The sequence below is a fragment of the Impatiens glandulifera genome, chromosome 5 (assembly GCF_907164915.1).
Source record: "Impatiens glandulifera chromosome 5, dImpGla2.1, whole genome shotgun sequence".
Taxonomy (NCBI): Eukaryota; Viridiplantae; Streptophyta; class Magnoliopsida; order Ericales; family Balsaminaceae; genus Impatiens; species Impatiens glandulifera.
The window spans coordinates 53,219,197-53,243,145 of NC_061866.1; the positions used below are offsets into that span (position 1 = coordinate 53,219,197).

General features: G+C 29.3%; 6 protein-coding genes across 6 annotated transcripts; 2 read left to right on the forward strand and 4 right to left on the reverse strand.

Moving 5' to 3' along the window:
- Nucleotides 1-2,062: 2,062 nt before the first annotated feature.
- LOC124940002 (fasciclin-like arabinogalactan protein 2) lies at nt 2,063-3,652 on the reverse strand. The gene has a single exon (XM_047480479.1). The coding sequence runs from the start codon at nt 3,604-3,606 to the stop codon at nt 2,353-2,355; it is 1,254 nt and encodes a 417-aa protein (XP_047336435.1). The 5' UTR covers nt 3,607-3,652; the 3' UTR covers nt 2,063-2,352.
- Nucleotides 3,653-9,331: 5,679 nt separating this feature from the next.
- LOC124939710 (nuclear transcription factor Y subunit beta-like) lies at nt 9,332-10,107 on the reverse strand. Its single transcript, XM_047480154.1, has 2 exons — nt 9,819-10,107; nt 9,332-9,720 (listed from the first exon to the last, which is right to left on the reverse strand). Exons 1-2 carry the CDS (start codon nt 10,105-10,107, stop codon nt 9,332-9,334), a joined length of 678 nt encoding a protein of 225 aa, XP_047336110.1.
- Nucleotides 10,108-11,297: 1,190 nt separating this feature from the next.
- LOC124939711 (nuclear transcription factor Y subunit beta-like) lies at nt 11,298-11,855 on the reverse strand. Its single transcript, XM_047480155.1, has one exon. It carries the CDS (start codon nt 11,853-11,855, stop codon nt 11,298-11,300), a length of 558 nt encoding a protein of 185 aa, XP_047336111.1.
- A 5,358-nt stretch (nt 11,856-17,213) lies between these two features.
- LOC124937429 (SNF1-related protein kinase regulatory subunit beta-2-like) lies at nt 17,214-18,733 on the forward strand. Its single transcript, XM_047477692.1, has 4 exons — nt 17,214-17,489; nt 17,776-17,894; nt 17,973-18,135; nt 18,222-18,733. The coding sequence occupies exons 1-4, from the start codon at nt 17,298-17,300 to the stop codon at nt 18,552-18,554; spliced, it is 807 nt and encodes a 268-aa protein (XP_047333648.1). The 5' UTR covers nt 17,214-17,297; the 3' UTR covers nt 18,555-18,733.
- LOC124937430 lies at nt 18,689-19,421 on the reverse strand. The gene is made up of 3 exons (XM_047477693.1): nt 19,217-19,421; nt 19,051-19,126; nt 18,689-18,980 (listed from the first exon to the last, which is right to left on the reverse strand). Exons 1-3 carry the CDS (start codon nt 19,362-19,364, stop codon nt 18,836-18,838), a joined length of 369 nt encoding a protein of 122 aa, XP_047333649.1. The 5' UTR covers nt 19,365-19,421; the 3' UTR covers nt 18,689-18,835.
- Nucleotides 19,422-21,497: 2,076 nt separating this feature from the next.
- LOC124938054 (alpha-1,6-mannosyl-glycoprotein 2-beta-N-acetylglucosaminyltransferase) lies at nt 21,498-23,618 on the forward strand. The gene has a single exon (XM_047478425.1). It carries the CDS (start codon nt 22,055-22,057, stop codon nt 23,357-23,359), a length of 1,305 nt encoding a protein of 434 aa, XP_047334381.1. The 5' UTR covers nt 21,498-22,054; the 3' UTR covers nt 23,360-23,618.
- Nucleotides 23,619-23,949: the final 331 nt, after the last annotated feature.

Consider the following 23,949-nt stretch of genomic DNA (forward strand, 5'->3'; position numbering starts at 1 on the left):
ATGGCGACTGCTGATGAATCGGGCGGTAACGACAACTGCTGGTGACGAGGGAGTCGACGGGCAGTTGCTGGTGAAGAGGTCGGTAACAGCGCGCTAGTGAAGTGAGAATGGGGTTAGGTCTGTAAAAAAATAGAAAGGGTTTGTTGGAAATGAAAAAAGAAAAATAATTTTAAGAAATATATATATATATATTAGGTGAATGCCACGTGGATAAATATTAACCCCGTTAGATTTTTTCCGTTATCTTAAATATTTTTGACATTTTTTGACAACTTTATATACAAAAATATAATTTTACAACTTTATAAATAAATTTGATACTTCACTCCAATTTTATAAACAAAATTGGCATTCTTCTCAAAAATTAATTAGTCCAAAGTATTTGTTATTTTCTTTATTAATAAACTCTCCCTTAAAATAGCTCAGCAAGAGCGACTTAAGAGACTAAAAGTTTACCGGTTCGATTCCATTTTGAAACGCTTTGAGTTTAAAAGGACGTCAGGTTAGCTCTCATTTAAAAAAAAAACTTCCTTAAGAGTTTAGTTTCTCCCCCAAGGCCCTTTTGTTAGTGGACTGGACCTATAAATAATTGAAAGCCCAGACATTTAAAAGTTATGTTTCTATGGTCTTAAAGTTTGCATCGAATTGAATCTGACTCTAAACTCTGAAGAGGTTGTCATTATTAAATGAGATGTAAAACTGTTATTGTCATCTACACATATAATTGCCAATAAATTTATTGAATAGTCTTTGGAAGCCCAAATTGTGACAATTTGCAAAATTTGTTGGATATCATTAAACTTTGAGAGTCACGAGATCAAATTAGTTGTATTGATATTGATATGTGATTCTATTTCTATAATATGGACGATTGCCCATATGTTTTTTCTTTTAATTCTAGTGTGACTACAAGTTGCAAATTAATTTGTCTTTTGTTTGTTTGCAATGATACATATTTGGACAAATCTTATTATTGCTTATTGTCCAGATGCCATTCAATAAATCCTAAAATTTCAAATAATGAGTTGCACATGGAAACTAGGTTATAATAATATATGCTATCAACCATGAAAATTGACAAATATTAATAAAATAATTTATTTTTTTAGATAATAATTAAAAATGATAAAAATCAATTAAATATTCCAACAAAGAAATAAATGAGAAAAAAAATAAAAATAAAAAATAAATGAAGAATATAATTTTTTTTAAATAAAAAAGAACTAGCATGACACTCTCGCAACTATGACAACCGCTTAAACTCAAAGCGCATAAATGAATAATATAATACAATCACGTTACTCAATATGTTATTAAACTTGTAGAGATGTGAGAAAAACGATTAATTTTTTATCGACTCTACCGCCTAAAAAATGTCATAATAATAGCATTATGAATAATACATAATGAACAACTATGATAATTGAAAGTTCGACGATTTCTCTCTAATTAGATAATTTACTATAAAATATTAGTATATAACTAAACATGTAGGCATATCATATAGAAGTATTAATCATAATAATACTCTAAAAAAAACCAGATACTACTCAATCTTCAATAATTTAAAGTAAGTGAGTTACCGATTCAACTCAACCTTCAATAATGTAAAAGTAAGTGAGTTACCGATTCAACATGCTCGTGACACATACAATATTTTTTACATTCGCATACAATTTGTTACATTCACATATTATCTTCTAAGAATTATAATGTGAATACAATATGTTTATATAACTTGAAATGGAATAATACTTGAAATGGAATAAATTAGCTTAAATTTTTTATTTTGTTATAATTAATGTTGAATGTTACATGGACCTTAAATTTCTAATTAATTATTAGTGGGTCTACTTCCAAACAAAAAAATCCAACAAGAATCAGTTCATTGCCAGCCTGGATTTCTATTGCAATGGCCGTGCGTGTATGCTTTCCCCACCCTCACCCAACAACAAAATAATTATCTTTCTCAATCTTAATTTTGTTTTCCTTTCACTCATTTTTTTATTTATATTCTTGTCATGCTTTATCATTTTTAATATACATAGATAATATAAAAAAAAAACAATATATTTCTATAATATAAGCCAATGAAATATACATAACTCAAACTTGTGCACACACAAAAGATCATACAAATTTTACAAAATAAAGACCCCCTCCAAAAAAAAAAAAAACCTAAAGAGAAGGTGGGACCCTTATTTTTTATTTTTATTTTCCAGAAGGCATGCAATTTGTCCCCGTACCCACCACAACAGAATAATAATAATAAACTAATATCTTTTTCAACCAACTGTCCATGATAATGGAATAATTTCAACCAAAATAAATAAACAAAAAAAAGTAAAAAAATCACACGCTTAAAAGCACCGACGCTCCCACCGACAAACCCAAACCCATACCTGCTGTCATCCACCAACCCGATCCGATCCAAAACGCCCCACTCGCAGTCTGATCCGCCGCCTCCGAATCATCCGTATCCGGCGACGGAGCATCCGCATCCGCCTCCTTCGCCGCCGCTTTCCCCTTCTTCTTCTTCGGCGCCGCCTTCGGAGATTCCGCCGGACTATCCGCCTCATCATCCTTCTCCCCAACTCCCTTAAACAATTCTCTCGGCTGCAACACCTTATTGATCTTATACAGCGCCAGCGGTTCTTGATCCTTCAATGTCCCCGTAACCGTCGCCCTCACCAATCTCGTCTTCAACGTCACCGCCTGTCCGTCGTTCTGAATATCGAAATCGTACTTACTCTTTCCGTCTGTCGCCAGTGTGTTTATCAATCCGTTGTTTGATTTCAGATTCTGCATTGATTGATAAATCGGACAGGCGTGGAATAGTACCAACGATTGTTTCCCTTCCGCGGTTAGGTTTTTGTATTTCGGCATGAAATCTTCAATCGCGGCATCGGACGGACAGAAAACCGTCAATCCGCCTTCTAGATTCTGATTATAGATCGATAATGATTTAGTTGCGATTAATAGATCTGAGAATGCTTTACATTCCTGCTCACTCATTAACGACGTTAGGTTAATTGCCGCCGGAGGAGCTGTCGGTGCTTCGGCATCCGGCGAGGCCATGATGTGACTGACTTGAATTACGGAAATATTGTACGGCATTTCTTGAACGGTTTTTATAAATGACGATGTGAGTTTGTAGTCGCCGGTATCGTCTAATGCACCGAATGCGACCTTTCCGCCTTTGAAATCGGTGATGTTTACGTATCCGGATGTTCCGGATGCGGTACCGGAGGCTTGAAACATGGAGGAAGTGGTGACGGATCCGCCGGCGAGCTGGTGGAGCTTTTTGGCACCGAAGTAATCGGCGAACACGTGGAGAGAGAGGATGTTACGTAATGTGTAGACGGAATAGCCTTTGGAGAGGAGATCTGACATAGCGGAGTTGTCAACGGCGCAGACGGTGATTGTTTGGCGGCGATTGATGTCGGCGGCTAGGTGAGTGATGGTGAGATAGTGGTTGAAAGTGGAGAATTCGGGATGCTTAGCGAGAATCCGAGTGATGTTGTGAGCTCCGGTGAAGATGAAGAGAAAAGATAGGGTAAGAGCTCCGATGAGAGCTTGACATTGGACCTGCATTGTGGCCGGCATCTCGTCGGAGAAGAAGGTGAGAGAGAAAAGAGAGAGAACAGAGCAGTTGTGAGTAGAGCTCTGCGAGTGTTTAATACATGTATAAAATTACAGTGGCCTCTGCTTTTAGTTACCCTTAATTAGTTACATTTTACTAATGGTTAATTTTCCAATATCATAATTATTAAAAAAAAATTACATAAGACCTCAAATTTATGTCTCTCATTATTATGATTAACTTATAATATCCGAATCATTTCATTTAATATCGTTCTCATAATGTCAGGTAAAATCAAAATGACCCCATTTCTTATACTTACCAATCAAATAAGCCCTCCAACTTTGTAAATAAACGATTAATAAATTAATTTTGAAAAGCCAATGGAAAATGTTTTTGCATAGATCAAGGTAGCGTTTGGTAGGTGGTACAAATTATATAGGGTATTAGTTGTATAGAGGTATAAATTGTAACGAGTTATAAATAATATAGGGTAGTATAAGTTGTATAGGTTATTGATGTTTGGTAAGAATTATAAAAAATGGTATAAGTTGTATATGGTTTATAATTTTGTGTTTGGTATAAGAATGTAGTATAAGTTGTATAAATAATAAATATTAATTTAAAACTATTATTAATATTATTATTTTATTTAATTATTTATATTATAAATAATATTGTTTATTATTATAAATTATTGTTTTGTGATTATTTAATAATTATGTAATTTATTTAAAATATAAATAATAAATTATGTTTATTTAATTTAAATATTATTAATAATTTTAATAAAATAAACTAAAATAAAAATATTATTTATAATATAAGTAAATATAGAAAATAATAATTAATAAAATTATCGTTATAAAAATAAATAAATATTTTTTAATTAAAATATTGACTATTTAAAAAAATATATATATTAAAAATGATTATATATAATAATAATAATATTAAAACTAAATAAAATATTTAATATATTATACAATAATAGGTTATATATAATATTAATAAAAGATATAATAAAAAATTAAAAATTAAACTATATAAGAATAGTGTTGTACCTAAAGGGGACTAGTTACTATTTTATATAAGATATGAGGTATAAATTATATAGGGGTATAATTTATACCAACAGTAAAAAGGTAAAAGAACACCATATTAATACTATACCAATAGTGTAGTACCCCTCTATACCTTCAACCAAACATACCCCAATAGTATTGTGACTCGGATTGACTCAACTCAAGTTGTTCTTAATAGCTTCGGTTCGACCGAGTTAAATTCTCGTGTTTGAGCTTTATATTTTTAGTTAAAGTAACTCGTTTTATAAATATTATATATATATAAAATAAGAACTCTAAATATTTTTTTTTTCACATCTTCTCTTCAAAATCTTTATCTTCAATATGTGAACATCTTTTCTTAAATTCATCATCTTTTCATTCTTATTTTTTATCTTACAATCAAAGGAACAAATTGACTTTTTACATGCTTGATATTTCGTCTGCATTTCACGTAATATTGTTTTGGTCATTGTTAACTATTTGGATGGTTATTGTTATTTGAATGGTTATTGTTGAACTAATTAATTTGCAAAAAAAATTCTTCAAAATGTTATGCTTTTATATTTATATTGTTGATCTTCAAATTTAGTTTTCATGTTTTCGAGCTCGAGTAATTTAAGTTGTCAAAATAAGCTGAGTTTGAGTATAAATTTTAGAACTAGTTTACCCCTTAATTGTGACAATTGATACCAAAAAAATATTATATACACAATCAGTACTTAAATAATAATTTTAATAAGTTAAGGGGATCATTTTATTTTCTCTATAAGTTCAGGGAAATAGTTTATATTTTTCCTTTAAGAAAGGTGATCATAATTTTTTCCTATTCTCTTCTAGGCCTTGATTGATATGAAATTTCTTTAGGCATCTTAAATTATTATTTTTAATTTAATAAGCTAACACAAATAAATACAAAATTCAAAAGTTTTATATAATTCATTTTCCACTATTCTATATTTGTTTGGTTAAGTTGTTTGAAATTTAATAAAATGATTTAAATAATATTAGATAATATCAACATCTTGTCAAATAATTTGTTTATTAATTTAAGATGCAAAATATTAAATACTCATAATTTTCTTTTATAATAAAAAATATAATGAATGGTAGAACTAACATTTATACACCCTGTAAATTTATATATCAACAAATAGTATAGTTTAATCCAGATAATAATAAATAAGTAACTTTAAATATTTATAATAAGTTTGGTCTAATTATTATAGGGAACTTTTATAGATTATGTTATAGTCAAAGGTCATGTTAAATGCATCAACCTTTTCCATTAATTAATCATCTTTAGATGCTTTCGTTTTCAATATACAGTAGGCCGCATATGATCTACATTATTATTTTACTATAAATTTTAATATTCTTACTTACTAAGTTAGCTAACTTACCATTATAATAATAGTAATAATCATTTTGCTTGTAAAAAATTAAAATATTAATTGCATTTATTATTATTACAAAAAAGAATTCAATATGTCTAATCAAAACAAATTAAATATTCTTTAGGAATCACAAAAATTGGAATTGGGAGAAAGCTTTGATGTACATTAATCACTTTACCATATGATCAAGCAAGAAATATTCTTAATGTAATGCTTTTAAGAGCAACATTTACTTTGTTTAGCTAAAATTCAACATATAGTTTCAATTTATACTCGTATAACATGGAAGAATGATTAAAATTGTAAAAAAAACAAATAATGCTCATGTTCTTTTGTTATTATTTTTGACAACTCTAGAACTAATATAATAATTATAATTCAACATATAAGTCATCTTCGAATTTTTATCGATAATGATGGTAGATTATTTTGACAAGTTGTAAATTTTTTAAGTAAGAATATTTAAAGTGTATTAAAATATAATAATAATTTAAAATAAAATAAATTTTAATTAATAAATTAAGTAATATAAGAGAGTGAAATAATATTTGATTAATTTGTTTTACTTAAATAAACCAAACTATTATTATAATTACCCTAAACAAATATTTGTTTAGTAAAAATATATATAAGCGATTTACATATATATATATATATAGAGAAACTACCTAAATTGTCTATATATTCCCTTAACTACCCAAAAATACATTTTTAAATTTATATTTAGATTAGAATTTAAATATATATTTGAGCATGGGGCCGTACTCACTACCTAATATGAGAAATATTCAATAAAATCTACATTAAATATATATTTAAATTAGAATTTAAATATATATTTGAGCATGGGGCCGTACCCACTACCTAATATGAGAAATATTAAATAAAATCTACATTTCGATTTGGAACAACTTAATAATATTTCTATTATTTATTACAGTAATTTTAAAAATATATAGTTTAATCAAGTAATTAATTTTCAAACTAAGCCCTAATATTTTGTCGGTGATAAGTACTGATAACTAATTCCAATGCTTTATTAATTTATAAACACGAAATCCTAGGCCTAGCTAGTGGTTAGATAATTACAGAAATAATTAAGACATTAATTAATGTGGTTACACCTTACATTCAATTAATTAGTGGAATTTTTATATAATTAATTTAATACATACAAAAGCATAACAACTAATGATTGATTTTAATTTTTAATTATCATTAATTAATTAATTAATTAATTAACGTAGATGATTATTAATTTATTTATTTGATTACATGACCCAAGTCAAGTGTCGGCAAGGTTTAGGTAGTAATTATGAGAAGAAATTGCCAGGCTGGCAATATTATATATATATGTCGTCAGGATCAAATACACGTGGAGAATGACCTGTCCCTTATTAAATTAAAATGCCCCCTATTAAATGAACATAGTTCTCACAAGACAACCACGATAACCGCTTTTATTTAATTATTCATTTTTTTACAGCATATTCATTTATTTATATATTTTACAAAAAAATGATGTATGGTTATACAATTAAAAACGGTGATTTCAATAGATCGTTTGGGGGGGCCTATATGAGGCCCATTTATCGACAAACATAAAAGTGTGCTGGATGAGAAATAAATTTCGGGCCTACCTTTCCATTACGATCGGCCTAAAAACAAGAGTTCTCAACCAGTCATCAGAAGCAAGAATATCAAATAATGGAGGTATTTAAAACAAAATTACTATTTTAAAATATTTTTTTATTAATTAATGCTTTTAGTTCAGTAGTTATTTATAAAATATTTGAATAATTATTCTGTATTATATATACATTAGAATTTTTTTTTGATTTTTTTAAAATACAAATATTTATTTTGAAATTAGATTTAAACAAATAATTTATTTCTTAAATTACCTTTAGTCAAGTTTCTAATTAAATTAGAAAAGCAAGAATATGATTGATCAAACAATTAAAATACGCTGGAATTTCACTAATTAATTAACTAATGATTAACAACCTAAGTAATTAGGTACTATTAAAACTAATTAATAATTAAACTAACTAATTTCACTAGTGAGTGGTGATGTTTCACCTTCTTTCAAGTAGAAGATAGTGATTTATTAAATCCAAAGAATAAGCAATTAATTAATGGCACTAATTAGTTCTCCTTATGTTTCTCTCCAACCCCAATGAACATTATATATATATTTTTTTATAATTATAGAAAATTAGCATAATACCTTAACATCATAAATCTTCTATTTACATTCAAAACACTTCCATAGAATGGAACCATAACATTTCGATCTTTTAGGTAATCTCTTTTCAGGTTAGTTCGATACTATTTATACAGATAGTGCCTGTATCCACTAAGGTATCACCACCTGTACAAAGAGAAAAAAATTAACAAATAAAAAAGATGATATTTCACTTTTATGTATAAATGTCATTTTATGAGTGAAACAATGGCATGGCCGGTATAGGTAGGAAATAACACTTTTTCCATGAGTTTAGATACTTATGTGTGTTTATAATGAAAAAGTTGATGGTTCACGTACATGCAATTTTATCAAGTATAGCTCTCCCGTTCCTGTTGTTGTTGTTCTTGATCTTGTTCTGAATGGGAATCCAAGAATAAAATAACTGGAAGTCTAATTAGTTCATCATATACAATATTCGCCTCACTAGCTAGTCACCCCGGCCCACTGTTCATTTGATCATGATCAAAGTTTCCAGGACCAAACCCTCCCTGCTGCTGCTGCTGCTGCTCGTGCCCCATCACTGGTCCTCCCTGCCGTGGCTGCTCCCCCATAATCATTGTCAGCTCGTGATCAGTCAACATAAACGGTCCATCGTCATGCATCAGCTCGTGCTCCATCCACATAAACGGTCCTCCATCTTGCTGTTGCTGTTGCTTCTGCTGCTGATCCCCTATCATCATCATTGGTCCTCCTCCCTGCTGATGCAGCAGCTCTTTCTCCATCATTGGCAGCTCATTCTCCATCATCATCGGCAGCTCGTGCTCCGTCGTCCTCAGCGGTTCTCCTTGCTGAAGCATATTCATCATAATTGTCAGCTCATGCTCCTTCATCATGAACGGTCCTCCCTCCTGCAGAAGATTGTTCTCCATCAACATCAATGGTTCTCCCTGCTGCAGCATCTCTTTCTCCATCATCATCAGCAGTTCGTGCTCCGTCGTCATCAACGGTTCTCCCTCCTGAAGCATATTCATCATCATTGTCAACTCATGCTCCGTCCTCTTGAACGGTCCTCCCTCCTGCAGAAGATCGTTCTCCATCAACATCGATCAATGGTTCTCCCTGCTGCAGCATCTCGTGCTCCATCATCATGGGTCCTCCCTGCAGGTTCTGCTGCTCCCCCATATTCATCATCGGTTCTCCCTGATGCTGCTGCTCCCCCATCATCATCTTCATCGGCCCTCCCTGGTGTTGCTACTGCTGCTGCTGCTGGCCCATCATCATCAATAATGGTTCTCCCTGGTGATGTTGCTGCTCCCTCATATTCATCATCATCGGTCCTCCCTGGTGCTGCTGCTGCTCCCCCATATAATTCATCATCGATCCTCTCTGCTGTTGTTTCTGCTCCCTCATATTCATCATCATCATCATCGGTCCTTCCATCATATTCATCATCATCGTCGGTCCTCCTCCTCCTCCACCACTCTGCTGCATACCGAATCCCTCAGAAGAGCCGGCGGACGAATAAATCCCATGATGATCAGTACTGGACGTGCTACAACCATCTTTTTTTTTATCATTATAACCCTTGTTCTCTTTTTCTACCTCGCGGTATTTATTGAGATAGAATGTAAGGGGTTCTACGTAATTCTCGAATCCTGCGGTACTAATGGCCCACAACAGATCGTCGCCGTTGATAACAGTCCGTTTTTTTCTGACGACCATGTCGGCGGCCTCTCCAGTTACAAGTGAGATAAAGTACTCCGAGACGCATTCTTGCACCATTTCTTTCGCTTCTTTCGATATCTTAGCGTCTGCCTTCATGAGGTTGTGCACGTTAACTAGAGGCAAGAACCAGTCCGATTTATCTTTCATCGACAAATAATAATTAAATCAATTATAACATCCACCACTTCTGACACAGACGTCCAAGAAATACAGATATAGAGAGTAGTATTAATTAATGGCGGCGGTGCTGAATTCAAAGAATTCATGCAAATTATATGGAATGGAATGAACCGGCCGGGTGCATCATGCATGGGTGATCATATATAGATGACTCATATTGGTTGTAATGGGGTGGTATCTCAACTGGGAGCATTTGAATTTTTAAATATTTTTAAACAAAGACATTATTTAAAAATAAAATAACTTTTTTTTATTAGAACTTTATAATCATAAAAAAAATATTATTATATATTTCAAAAATGTTTTGAATTTGTTTAATATGATAATTAATAATTTTGATTTGTATATACAATTCTATTTATAATATAATATTGTTATTTCAAAATATAAATATTTTTTTTCTGATTAAAATAAGTTTATAATATATATTAAAACAAAATTATTATTTTAGAAGATTTTTATTATTTAATTAATTATCTATTTACTGTGGAATTTCACTAACTAATTAACTGTCAGAAAAAACTAATTAGTAACTAGCTAATTATGATTAACAAACCTATGTAACCAATTAATATTAAAACTAATTAACTAATTTCACTACAAGTGAGTGGTGATGTTTTTCCTTGTTTAAAACAAAAGATAGTGATTGATTACATTGATAGAATATGCAATTAATTAATAATTATGGATTATTATGAACAAAAAAAGAAGCCCCACCCATGCATGAATGAACAAAATCCACAAGAAAAGCTGAGATCTTTACCAGATATATACTATATATGATTTATAAAAAAATTGCTATTGCACAAATAATATAAAGTATAACCCCCTAGCTTTTCTTGTTCTTATTCTTAATTACTAGGAATTATCCAAGTATGAAATAACTGAAAGTCTAATTAAGTTCAAGATTCTGGGTTTTCTTCCAAGTTTCAAGAACCATACATAGTCGACCCTCCCTGATGCTGCTCTTGCTCCATCAACGGTCCTCCCTAAATCTGATGCAGCAGCTCTTGCTCCCTCATCGGTCCTCTCTCCTGCAGCATGTTCATCATTATCGTCAGCTCGTGATCCGTCATCATACGGTCCTTCCACCTGCACCAGCTCGTGATCCACCATCATCATCATCGGTCCTCCATGGTGCTGCTTCTCCCCCCTCATCAGTCATCATCATCATCATCATCGGTCCTCCCTGGTGCACCCCTCATCATCATCGGTTCTGCTGCTGCTCCCACATCATCATCATCATCGATCCTCCCTGATTCTGCTGCTGCTGCTCCCCCATCATCATCATCATCATCGTCGATCGGTCCTCCCTGGTGCTGCAGCAGCTCGTGCTCAATCATCATCATCATCGGTCCTCCCTGGTGCTGCAGCAGCTCGTGCTCAATTATCATCATCGGTCCTCCCTGGTACTGCTGCTGCTGCTTCTGCACAATATTCATCATCGGTCCTCCCTGCTGCATCCCGAATCCCGTAGCAAACCCGGCGGACGAATCAATAATCCTACCTCCACCGGATCTTCCCACGCCAGAAGCATCTTTTTTATTACACAGCCGGCGGCCACCCTTCTCTTTCAACTTTTCATCTCTTTCCTCCTGGCGGTATTTATCGAGATAGAATCTAAGGGGTGCTACGTAATTCTCGAATCCTAAGGCAATAATGACCCACAACAGATCATCTCCGTTAATCGAATTCCGTTTATCTCTCATGGCCATGGCCTTGTTGGCGGCATGTCCAGTTACTAATAAGATAAACATGGAGGTGCATTCTTGCACCTTTTCTTTCGCCTCTTACGATATCATAGCGTGTGCCGGTAACACTTTCTTCATGATTTTGTACACGCTATGTAAAGGCAATTGAACCTGTCCGATTCTCTAGGCGATAAATTCATCTTCCATTCAAAAATTATAAATCAAATATAACAATCCCACCAGAGACCCAAGAAAATGATCAGATATATAAAAAGAAAGAGAGAGTATTAATGAATGGAATGAACCGGTCGGGGCCGGGTGATATATATATATATAGTCTAATATAGCATAAAATTGACCTAATAGGATGATGGATATTATTTATATTTTATATATAAAAAATATATATTTCTGTTTAATAATATAAAATTTTAATATATTATATAATTTTATTGTTAATGTTTTTTATTTTATTTTTCAAAATTTATAATATATAATATCTACGAAAAATAATAACTTTATCATTGAATTATAACAAAATATTCATATATTATTGAATAAGTTTTTATTCATGCATATCACTGTACTCTATACTTATACTTTGAGTTTAATATTATCTATATCAAAATTAAAATTAGGATATTGAAGCATGTCTTTTCATTCCATTTCTACTGTATTTAAAATAATATCACGCAATTCATTCTTCACCCCCATCAAGATTTCAAAATTTATTCAAACAAAAAACAATATTTTCTATTATTAAATAAAACACAAAATATAGTAAATATTATTAATTATATATATTAAATTATATATTTGATCTATTTTAGAAAATTAATATATTCAAAATGTTTAGTATGATTATTCATTACAATTTTATTATATTATTATTAAATTAAAATATTAAACATTTAAAAATAATAAAATAATTTATTATAATTTTATTATATTATCATGTATTTTAATTATATATTTTTAATTTAATATATATATTTTAAAAAATTATTATTATATATTTAAAATATTTATTAATTAATAATATATTTATTAGATTATTATTTATTTCATCTTTTTAATTTAAATTATTTTTAATTTTTAATTTTAATAATATATAACTTTATTTATAGTATATTTTATTTTAAATAACAAATTAATTGTATACAACATTATAAATTAATAAGTATTAAAATTAAGATAAAAAACTTTATTTATAATATATTTATTATAATAAAAAAAATTAAAATGATTTTAAAATATTAATTATTTATTATGTATATAACAATTTAAAACTTTAATTTATTATATATATATATATATTTAAAATAAATATAAAATATTTTTAATTTTAAATAAATGAAAATAATTAATTAAAATATATATTTGTTTAGTATGATTATTTATTACAGTTTTATTATATTATTATTAAATAAAAATATTAAACATTTAAAAATAATAAAATAATTTATTATAATTTTATTATATTATTATATATTTTTATTTAATATATATATTTTACAAAATTATTATTATATATTTAAAATATTGATTAGATTATTATTTATTTCATTTTTTTAATTTCAATTATTTCTACAGTATATTTTATTTTAAATAATTAAAAATTAATTGTGTACAACATTATAAATTAATAAGTATTAAAATTAAGATAAAAAACTTTATTTATAATATATTTATTATAATAAAAAAATTAAAATGATTTAAAAATATTTATTATTTATAAATATTATGTATTAAATATTAAAACTTTAATTTATTATTATGTAGTTTTTTTTAAACAATAAATATAAAATATTTTAAATTTCAAATATATAAAATAATTAATTAAATTATATATTGATTTATTTTAAAAATTAATATATTTAGTATGATTATTTATTACAATTTTATTATTATTAAATTAAAATATTAAAATATAATTTTATTAATAGTTTATTTCCTAATATAAATAAAATATATTATAATTTATAAAAATTTATTTTAGATAGTTTGAGAGTTCAATTTTTTAAGATTTTACATATAATTAGTAACTTCTCCTATTTCCTATTTCTCTTGAAAAAACCAACTTGTATCCATCACATATAATATTTTTATAAAATGGGTGATCACATATAATATTTTTATAAAATGGGTGAGGTTTATATAAATTTAATAATGAAATCTTTATTATTAAACATTTATAAATAATAAAATAATAAAATAATTTATTATATTATTATTAAATTAAAATATTAAACATTTACAAATAATAAAATAATTTATTATATTATTATGTATTTTAATTATATATTTTAAAATTAATTTTACAAAATTATTATTATATATTTGAAATATTTATTAGATTATTATTTATTTCATCTTTTTAATTAAATTATTTTTACTTTTAAAATTTTAATAATATATAACTTTATTTAGTATAATTTATTTTAAATAACTATAAATTAAGTGTGTAGAACATTATAAATTAATAAGTATTGAAATTAAGTTAAAAATTATATTTATAATATATTTATTATAATAAAAAAATTATAATTATTTTAAAATATTTATTATTTATTATGTATATAACAATTTAAAACTTTAATTTTTTATTATATATATTTTTTAAAACTATAATATAAAATATTTTTACTTTATTTATTTTAGATTTTATTTAATAAAATTATTTTTATTATTTTTATTAATTTAATAATTTTTTAAATAAAATTAATAATTTTAATCTATATAATTTATTTATAATTATTAATAATATTTTATAAAAAATAAAAATTTATGATATACATTATAATATTTTGATTGGATTTTTGTTTCTTAATGAATTTGAGGCTGATTCTTCATTTTTTAAATTTTACCATATTTTTTCACTTTAATTTACAAGTATTATGTATTAATAAAATATTTTTTTCTTACAAATATTAATATTTAACATATAAATAATATAAATATATATATATATATATATTAAAAATTTCTAAATTTGCTAAAAACAAAGTGGAGTGTTATTTGGTTTTTATTAAAAATATTAAAATATTTTATTATATGTATTTAAAAGAATTAATTATATGAAATAATTTTATTTATAAATAAATATATATAAAATGTGTTTTTAATAAAAATAAAATAAAATTTTATATTTAATATGCCAAAAAAATATAATATTTATTAATTGTTTATGTCATAATATAAATAAAATATATTATATTATATAATTTAAATAAAATATATAAAAATTTATTTTAGATAAGTAATTTTATATCTCAAACTTTTATATATATATATATATATATATATATATATATATATGTGTGTGTTTTTTAGTAAGCCGTCCAATTTTTTTTAGTATAAGGGAGTGAATTAGCAAATTTATAATATTATAACGGATTAATAAGATACTGCGTTGTAATATTTGAACTCAGATGTATTTTGATTTGATAACTCATAATTTCATAATTTATATTTAAGTATTGTTATTATATATATATATATATTATTTATTATTTATTGTTGCATAGTATTTTCAATTTAGAATCAGATATGGTGAATATATATAATATTTATCAAAATTACCTTAAGTTATAGTACTTCTATTATCAGTATCTATTATTTCAATTAAGTTTATACTGTCTTACATTCATTTTTTTGTGATAACATGTACATTTATTGAAATAACTCTGGTAATATTGTTGCTATTGACACAATTTATATAAAAATTATTCCATTTGGTGAGGCCAACTATATATGTCTTTTTTTATTACTAAAAAATAAATTTGTTCATGTATATGTGTTTGGTTTGTTGGGTAAAAATATATTGACATTTACTCGGGATAATAAATAATGTACCTATTATGCAACATTATCTTACAAATTTACTTATATTATTATTTTATATGTATATATGTTTTAGGAATCTAAACCGGACCTAAGCCTAGAAAATATAAATATTTTTTTTATATGAAGACATTGAAGAAGCAAATATTTTTAATTTCAATGGATATGATTCTTAATAAATTTAATTAAATACAATACAATTATTAAGAACTAATTGATTAAATTTTAATATGGTGTCTTAATTTCAATATATTATTCTTTTACTTTTATTAGCACTATAGAAATATAATAGTAAAAATAATATACATAACAAAAAGAAAAAGTCATAGGTAATATAATATAAATAAAATTAGTTTAAGTATAACACGATAAAAACATTATAAAAATACAAGTGTTAATATTGTCAAAAACACAATGAGATTAATCAGGTGAGAAAGATAAAAAATATAAATAAAATGATTAATAACACACAAACAAACTATCTTCATTGTTTTTTTTAAAAAGGATTTCTCATATTGACAATAATAGTATTTTGGAGTAAGAACGTCCTACATTTCATTATAGACAAATAGTCAATCAGAAAATAATCGTAACAAATAGCAAAACTCAATAATAATAATAATAAAATATATATATATATATATATATATATATATATAAACAACTAAGCTTTAATTAATAATTGAAATAAATAAGGTAAAAGAAACACTCAAATAATTAAAAAAACAAAACAGAAAATCTTTAGCAATGTAGTTAAGATGGTTGATAAATTATGATCAATCAAGAACTACAATAATTCACTAATTAATGCTAATTTAAAATACAATCATTAATAACAGATGTCAAAAGACATAATTTGAATAATAAAGTTGATGAAGATATTTTTAATTAATTATCACTTTATTTGAAATTAATTTAAAATAACTCTTATCAAATAAAATAAAAAAAATGTTATTTTTTAAATGGGCCAATGTGAATTTCAATTTCAAGTCCAATCCTTGCATAGAAAGTTGAACCGACAAAGTCACTTATGATTTTTATTATATGCTGTTTTGGGGGTTTCATTTCAACCATTAGTAGTAGTTTAGTACTATTGGTGTTACCCCACTAGTGTAAAAGAATAGTTTTATGATGTCTCAATTATTTTTCATTTCAAAGAAACTTACAAACACTTGCAGTAAATAAATAAATACAAGTTATGACACATATATATCAATTGAAAATTATATAAAAGAAGCTTATATAGCAATGAAAAATGTTTGGTCTTTGATTGAAAAGAATGGAAAAGTTAGATTCCTTTATAAGCAGCAAAACAGAGGATGTTCCAAAGTCATTGGAGAATAAAAAACAGTTTGGTTTATTGAAGTAGACCACTACGGACCCTTCTTCAATGGAGGGAAACAAATTAAAGTGAATCTTTCCCATCAATCAACATAAAGCTGCAAAAATCATGTTACCTGCCCTTGTGTTAATTCTGGCCCTGCGTCACCACCGGCTTTCTCGCTTTGCCCCCCCCCCCCCCTCCCCAATTCAATTTACTTACCTCATAAGTATTTGAATCTGTGATATGATGATTCCGATCGAGATGATAATAGATCTTATCTAAGCTTTGATTTTTCAGTAATGGGTAATGTTACTGGAAGGATAGAAGAGGCTGAATCCTCTGAAACCAGCAAGCTAGAAGAAGAAGAAGAATACATGATGGAGGAGTATTCTGCACCTGCACCTGCACCTCCTTCTCTGTTTCATGACTCGTCCATACTGCAGTCCCCTGAACCTCATAGCCCTAGGGCTTATTATTCTCCTTATCTACAGGTATGTAAGCTCCCATTTTCTGGTTTTATGGCTTGTTTTGATTCAACCAAGAGGAAATCAGGAAATACACTATTTCTTTGATTTTAGGGCAAGTATCTAAATCTTGCTGAGTTTAGTCCTATTGATAACATTTGGCACAACTAAGATTCATATACCTACTTACGTGCTGTAATTTTAGTGAAGAAAATCGGGCAGTCATGGACTATTTAGTTTTGGCTGTGATTCTATGAACATGTGATTCCTTATTGTTCACAATCTTGTTGTTGAACTTCTATTTTGTCCTTAGTTGCCCTGCAATGAGGAGGATATGGTGGCAGAGAAGGGAATACCTACAATGATTATATGGAATTATGATGGTGCTAATCATGTGGCAGTTGAAGGATCATGGGATAACTGGACAAGAAGGTGATATTCATCATCCTCAATTCTTAGGCTAGTCTCTAATCAGAAAATGGTTGATGATTGTTTTCTTTCCTTGGACAGAGAATGGCTGGTAAGATCGGACAAAGACTTTGCCCTTTTGAAAGTCCTTCCTTCAGGGGTATACCATTATCGATTCCTAGTTGATGGGTATTGGAGATGTTCTCCTGATGTACCTCGCGAATTCGATGATATGGGAAACATCTACAACGTCTTGGATTTGCAGGTTCCAAAACATAAACAAAAACTCAATTTTCTTAATAAACTTTGTTGGACCTTACTGAGTGAATTATTGTCTGTCTGTATGTATAGGATCATGTTACAACAGACATCTGGAACAATATCAGCAGCTTGGGTTTAGACACACCTTCTTCTTCCCCGGATTCAAGTTATAACAATGCTGCTTTCACATTGGAAGATTCAAACGAGAAATTACCAGAATTGCCTCCATTATTATTGCAGCAATCTCCATTAAAGAATGATTCTGAGTCCCTGAAGAAACCTTTGCCTGCAATTCTGAATCATCTACATGTCCAGAAAATGCCCACCGGTCAATCTGTCTTAGCTCTTAGTACCACACAACGGTTTCACTCAAAGTTTGTGACATTAGTGCTCTACAAGCCATCGAAGAAGGTGAAGAAATGAAGAATACACAGCAGCAACAGCAACCCATATTATTATTATTATTATTGTACCATTAAGATTGGCATAGGGTTGATCATCCACCTGTTAAAAGATTTCATTTTTAACATACCCAATATGAAACTGGGCAGAATCAGTAATGTATGTAATATGTATTATAATCCAAATTTACTGAAAACAAATAATTTGTGTTGTTTAACAATGGGAGATGAGAGTAAAGGCGCAAATGATCAAATCAAATTGATATTTGGCAGTAAATATGAAAAGGGAAGTGGTAAGATAGATTATCGAATAGGAACTTTAATCCAACCGTTAAGAAAGGCAATGGCTAATATGACGAAAGGAGTTGACATTCCAAATATGATTATGTAAGGGAGTGGTGTCTTCATGGGGTTCTCTCCTGCCCTCTCCCCTGCCGACTGCCAATACCTGCACTTATCAAGTTAACACCTTTACTTTACTTTACTTGAAGATATGTATTCATTTCTTCTCTTCTTACTGTTCTGGCTCTTCTTCTTTCGTGATGAATTTCTTCTTCCCTGATCCTTGTTTGATCTCTCCTTCTCCATCGCCGCCTTCATCATAAATTTAAAAGCAAAACCCACATCACAAAACTGAGTATTTTAGAGAAAAATAGACTATTGTGGTCTGCAAAAGTAACTAACCTAGTTTTGCGTTAAGTTTGAAATGAAGAGAAGCTCTTTTTCTTGGGGTAGTCGTGGACAGAGGGAAGGAGAAAGAAGAACTCCCATTGGTGGAACGAGGGAGCTTAGAGCTGAGGGGAGAAGAAAGTAGAGCAACTTTGGTCGCCATTGCCACAACTGCAATTTGCAATTGCAGGAAAGAGAGGAAGATTGAGAGCCTCCTGGTGCTTATTTTGCCAATATATTTATTTTATTATTGTTAATATTATGTTTGGATAGGATTAGGATATTCATATGCATATGTGGCTGGCTGGTTGGCCAGTAAAACAACCTTTGTAACCTCCACTTCTAACTGATGCTAATTAGCCACAACCCCAATTTGGATGATCATTTTAATTGATTGATTAGTAACAGTAATAATAATAATAATAATAGTAATTTATTGGTGGACTTTAAATATTGAGTATATATATTTTTTTATATATAATCTCCTTGGAATAAATTAAGTGACAAATTTTTTACATTTCAAGAAACTACATGATATATGATTTAGGTTCAATTATTAACTTATTTTACTACACCACTCTTATTAAATGATGGCCGCAATTGACTTACCCAAAAAAGGACGTGAATGAAAATAGTTGTTTGCAAGTTATTCAAATCTCGGCTCGATAAAAACTCATTCGTTAGTCTTAACAGTCGAGTTCATTTAAAAGCTTGAAAATTTTAAATGAGTCAAACTAGAGTTTTTAGATATTCGACTCGTCAACTTGCGAACATGTTCGTTTAGATACTTGTTAATAGGCTTACGAATATGTTCGTTTAAAAACTCGTGAAAATTTCTGTTTAAAGGCTCGTAAGAATGTTCGTTTATAGACTAGTTTAAAATATCAATTAATATATCGTTGAGTAGACTTGAATATTTAAACTTTTTTAATGAGCTAACTCAATTTTATATCATTATTAAGTTTATATATATATATATATATATATATTATAATTCTATATCAATTAGAATATATACTTGTTATGAATAATTGAAATCTTTGATTTTGAGACTATCACTTTCGGCCACTTCTACATCGGTTAAGTTTAGTCGATATTTATAAATTGTATCATAATCTTAAACTATAAATTTTGTTCTAGTCTCCTCAATGATATTTTTTTTTTTTTTTTTGGATATAGTCAAGTTTTATCTTACTAAAAATATGTATTTTTTTGTTTTAATATTTTCGCAATCCATTCTAACATATTTACTAAATTAATATTTAATAACTTAAAATAAAAAAATGAGCCTCTTCACCCATTGTGAAGTTTTCTTTTATGTTGAGCTATAAAAGAGTCGAACTCGAGTAGTTTGAGCTCAACTAAATACATACAAGCTGAGCTCGAGTCTTCGATTTGAGTCGAATTGATTACAACCCTAACCAGAAATAAACCAAAATTAAAAATATAAAATTGTATTTATATACTTTTGAATTTTCTTTTTAAAAATATTTTCTATAATGATAAAAAAATGTTTAAGTACACGGGAAATTTGAGGAGATGACCCTAAAAAATGGGTGAAATGCGGAAAGTGCAGAGGATAAAAAAAAGAAGCGCTGATGACCCCTTTTACTGTTTTTGGACGAAAATACTCCAGTTGCGTCACGCAACCTCAGGTTGCGTGACGCAATTTTTTATTTTTTTATTTTTCAAAAAAATTTAATTATGATTTTTTTTGGGACGAAAATGCCCCAGTTGCGTCACGCAATCGCGTCATGCAACCTCAGTTGCGTCACGCAATCGCGAGATGAAAAAAAAAATTAAAAAAAAAAATCCGGTTGCGTTACGCAAGGGTATAATTGTCATTATAAAAAAGAGGATCACCCGCACTATTTAAATTATGCACTCACACAATCTTTTATTCCCATATTAGGGTCATTTCCTCAAATTTCCCAAGTACACTCATAATTTGTTTTTTATTAAACTTAAAAATAAAAATATAAACATATAGTACAAAAAGATCATTAAGCTATTTGATACTTTTGTTAAACTCTATTTTTGTGCACTGTTGAGTATAAATATATAAGTAAAATATAAAATATTCAATAATTTAATTAATAATTAAATATATTTATTAATTAGATAATAGTCTTATTAAATAGTCATTAATTAATAACCGATCGAATGCAAGAGTGATAATGGAATGTAATAAGATAGATTAATAACCGTAATTAATTAATTGTAGAAAATAAAAAAGCTTTAATTGAAAGCAAAGATGATTTTCAAGTTGGTATTTGACGGGGTTTGGCATCTTGGTCTTCCCCTTCGAACTCTTCTTCCATTGAAGTTACCGACCCTAGGTGATGGCTACTAAGAAGAAGTTTCCCAGATTATAAGTCAAGTTCCCATCATCCATTGGTGACTGTAATGAGAGAGAAAAAGAAGATCTTGACGACTACGGCAGCAGCAGCTTCAGTCTAGTCGCTTAAAAAATCAACCTTGACGATTACCCATCTGAGGATCTTGATCGAATTTCACATCCCAGTTTGATTTCTCTCGCTTTGAAGATCGGGCAGCATCCGATCTTCAACTTTGTTCGTATTGGATATTTGGCAGAAACCCTAGTAGTGATTCCTGGTCTTTTGCCTAGATGGGTGTTGTTTACCACTTTTTATGCTAGAACAAAAATCAGCTCAATCGCAGTTCACGAGAATTCGGATGCTTCAAGATCACACTACAGAATCTGAGGTTCTTCTTGCTCAACTGAATTCATCTTCTTTTTTTGTTGACTTTTGACTGATAAAACTGTATGTACGAAGATAAGATAGTAATTACTTTGATGATGCTCTTTTAAATCGCTGCTGATTCAATTCCATGGCTATAAGCAAAAAACCCCGAATCAAAGAGGAGGCTTCTTGTCTCCGTTGTCTCCCTCTGGTGTTCTTCACCTTGCTTATTGTTGTTCTTCTCATTTTCCTCCTTCAGACTAGTTCAGTTTCTCATGTAGCGATTCGCCACTTAAACCAAATTGAGGATGTTTTTGAATTTCCTGAAAACTGCTCTCAATTTGGAAAGAACCCCAATCTTCCAACTCAGAATGAACTGTCCATTTTCTTGGAGAAACAAAATCAATTGCCTCCAAGAAACATGGATCTTTATCCAAATCTAGCAAAGAATCACATCACAATTGTTCTGTACGTCCACAACCGCCCCCAATACCTCGGGGTTGTGATCGAGAGCCTTTCTCGAGTCATCGGTATTAGCGAAACACTACTCATAGTTAGTCACGATGGATATTTCAAAGAGATGAACAAGATTGTGAACGCAATACGATTTTGTCAAGTAAAGCAGATATTTGCACCTTACTCTCCCCATCTATTTAACAATACATTTCCCAGCACTTCAAGAAAAGACTGCAAGGACAAAGAAGATTCCCTTAAAAACCACTGCAGAGGAAATCCAGATCAATATGGAAACCATAGATCCCCAAACATAGTTTCGTTAAAGCATCATTGGTGGTGGATGATGAACACTGTTTGGGACGGTTTGCAGGAGACACGTCAGCATTCTGGCGATATCCTTTTCATAGAGGAAGACCATTATATATTCCCCAATGCTTACAGAAACATTCAAAAGCTAACGGAATTGAAGCCGAAGAAATGTCCAAACTGCTATGCTGCAAATCTGGCTCCTTCAGATGTGAAGTCCAGGGGAGAAGACAGGGAGTCTTTGATTGCTGAGAGAATGGGGAACGTTGGGTATGCTTTTAACAGGACGGTTTGGAGGAAGATTCATAAGAAGGCAAAGGAATTCTGTTTCTTCGATGATTATAACTGGGATATAACTATGTGGGTGACTGTTTATCCTTCGTTTGGTGGCCCGGTTTACAGTATAAGAGGTCCTAGAACTAGTGCGGTTCATTTTGGTAAGTGCGGTTTACATCAGGGGCAGGGAGAGAAGACTTCTTGTATTGATAATGGTATGGTTAAAATGGAAGTGGAAGAGAAGGATAAGATTGGGAATATAAAATCTGGATGGGGGGTGCAAGTTCTTACCGATCAAAATGGATACAAAGGTGGTTTTAGAGGTTGGGGCGGATGGGGAGATAACAGAGACCATCAAATGTGTATGGATTTCGCCGATATGTATCATCATCAATATCATCGTGAATCGCAATAATAGGTTTTTCTGTGGATATTGCTTGATGACCTTTACCGCTGGTTAGTTTCTATTTTTTGGATATGGCTTTAGTCATTATACTTTTGTAACACGTCTAAGATTTTCTTTATCATTATCCAATATGGCCTATGTATTTGGAATATTGAAGTTTCAAATGTGTTAAATGGTTTTGGAATATTGCTGCCTCTAATGTGTTAAATTAGTTTGGAAACTTGTACAAGATTTTGGAGAAACATTGTTGAATGGCTGGCTGATGTTTTTTTTTTTCTCGTCTAGATCTAGATTCAGGGTCAAGTTTTAATCCAACATGAGAACTAAATGGATTCAATATGTTTGAATTGTTTGTGTTTGGTTCTGAGACTTGGTTGGTACTCTTTCTATATGATCACATGCATATAGAAAATCGAAAAGATTGTGAAGATCATGGAGTTGGAATATATTTATGTGTGAAGAAAGGGATTCATGTAAATCTGTCCTTCAACCACTTTTGTAGATTTGTCTATAACCATTCTAGTGTCTGCATCTTAAAAGTTTAGCATAAATAAATATCATGATTTAAAAAAAGACCATTTATGTTATATAATCAAAAT

Bases quoted from the DNA above. Each gene is read 5' to 3' on its own strand.
- LOC124940002 (XM_047480479.1), bottom strand. From the start codon at position 3,606: ATGCCGGCCACAATGCAGGTCCAATGTCAAGCTCTCATCGGAGCTCTT.
- LOC124939710 (XM_047480154.1), bottom strand. From the start codon at position 10,107: ATGAAAGATAAATCGGACTGGTTCTTGCCTCTAGTTAACGTGCACAAC. The intron at 9,721-9,818 runs GTTATAATGATA...TTCGGTATGCAG, and splicing joins GGTAGAAAAAGAGAACAAGG to CAGAGTGGTGGAGGAGGAGG.
- LOC124939711 (XM_047480155.1), bottom strand. From the start codon at position 11,855: ATGGCCATGAGAGATAAACGGAATTCGATTAACGGAGATGATCTGTTG.
- LOC124937429 (XM_047477692.1), top strand. From the start codon at position 17,298: ATGGGTAATGTTACTGGAAGGATAGAAGAGGCTGAATCCTCTGAAACC. The intron at 17,490-17,775 runs GTATGTAAGCTC...TTTTGTCCTTAG, and splicing joins ATTATTCTCCTTATCTACAG to TTGCCCTGCAATGAGGAGGA. The intron at 17,895-17,972 runs GTGATATTCATC...TTCCTTGGACAG, and splicing joins TGGGATAACTGGACAAGAAG to AGAATGGCTGGTAAGATCGG.
- LOC124937430 (XM_047477693.1), bottom strand. From the start codon at position 19,364: ATGGCGACCAAAGTTGCTCTACTTTCTTCTCCCCTCAGCTCTAAGCTC. The intron at 19,127-19,216 runs GTTAGTTACTTT...TTTATGATGAAG, and splicing joins CAAACTTAACGCAAAACTAG to GCGGCGATGGAGAAGGAGAG. The intron at 18,981-19,050 runs GTAAGAAGAGAA...TGATAAGTGCAG, and splicing joins AAAGAAGAAGAGCCAGAACA to GTATTGGCAGTCGGCAGGGG.
- LOC124938054 (XM_047478425.1), top strand. From the start codon at position 22,055: ATGGCTATAAGCAAAAAACCCCGAATCAAAGAGGAGGCTTCTTGTCTC.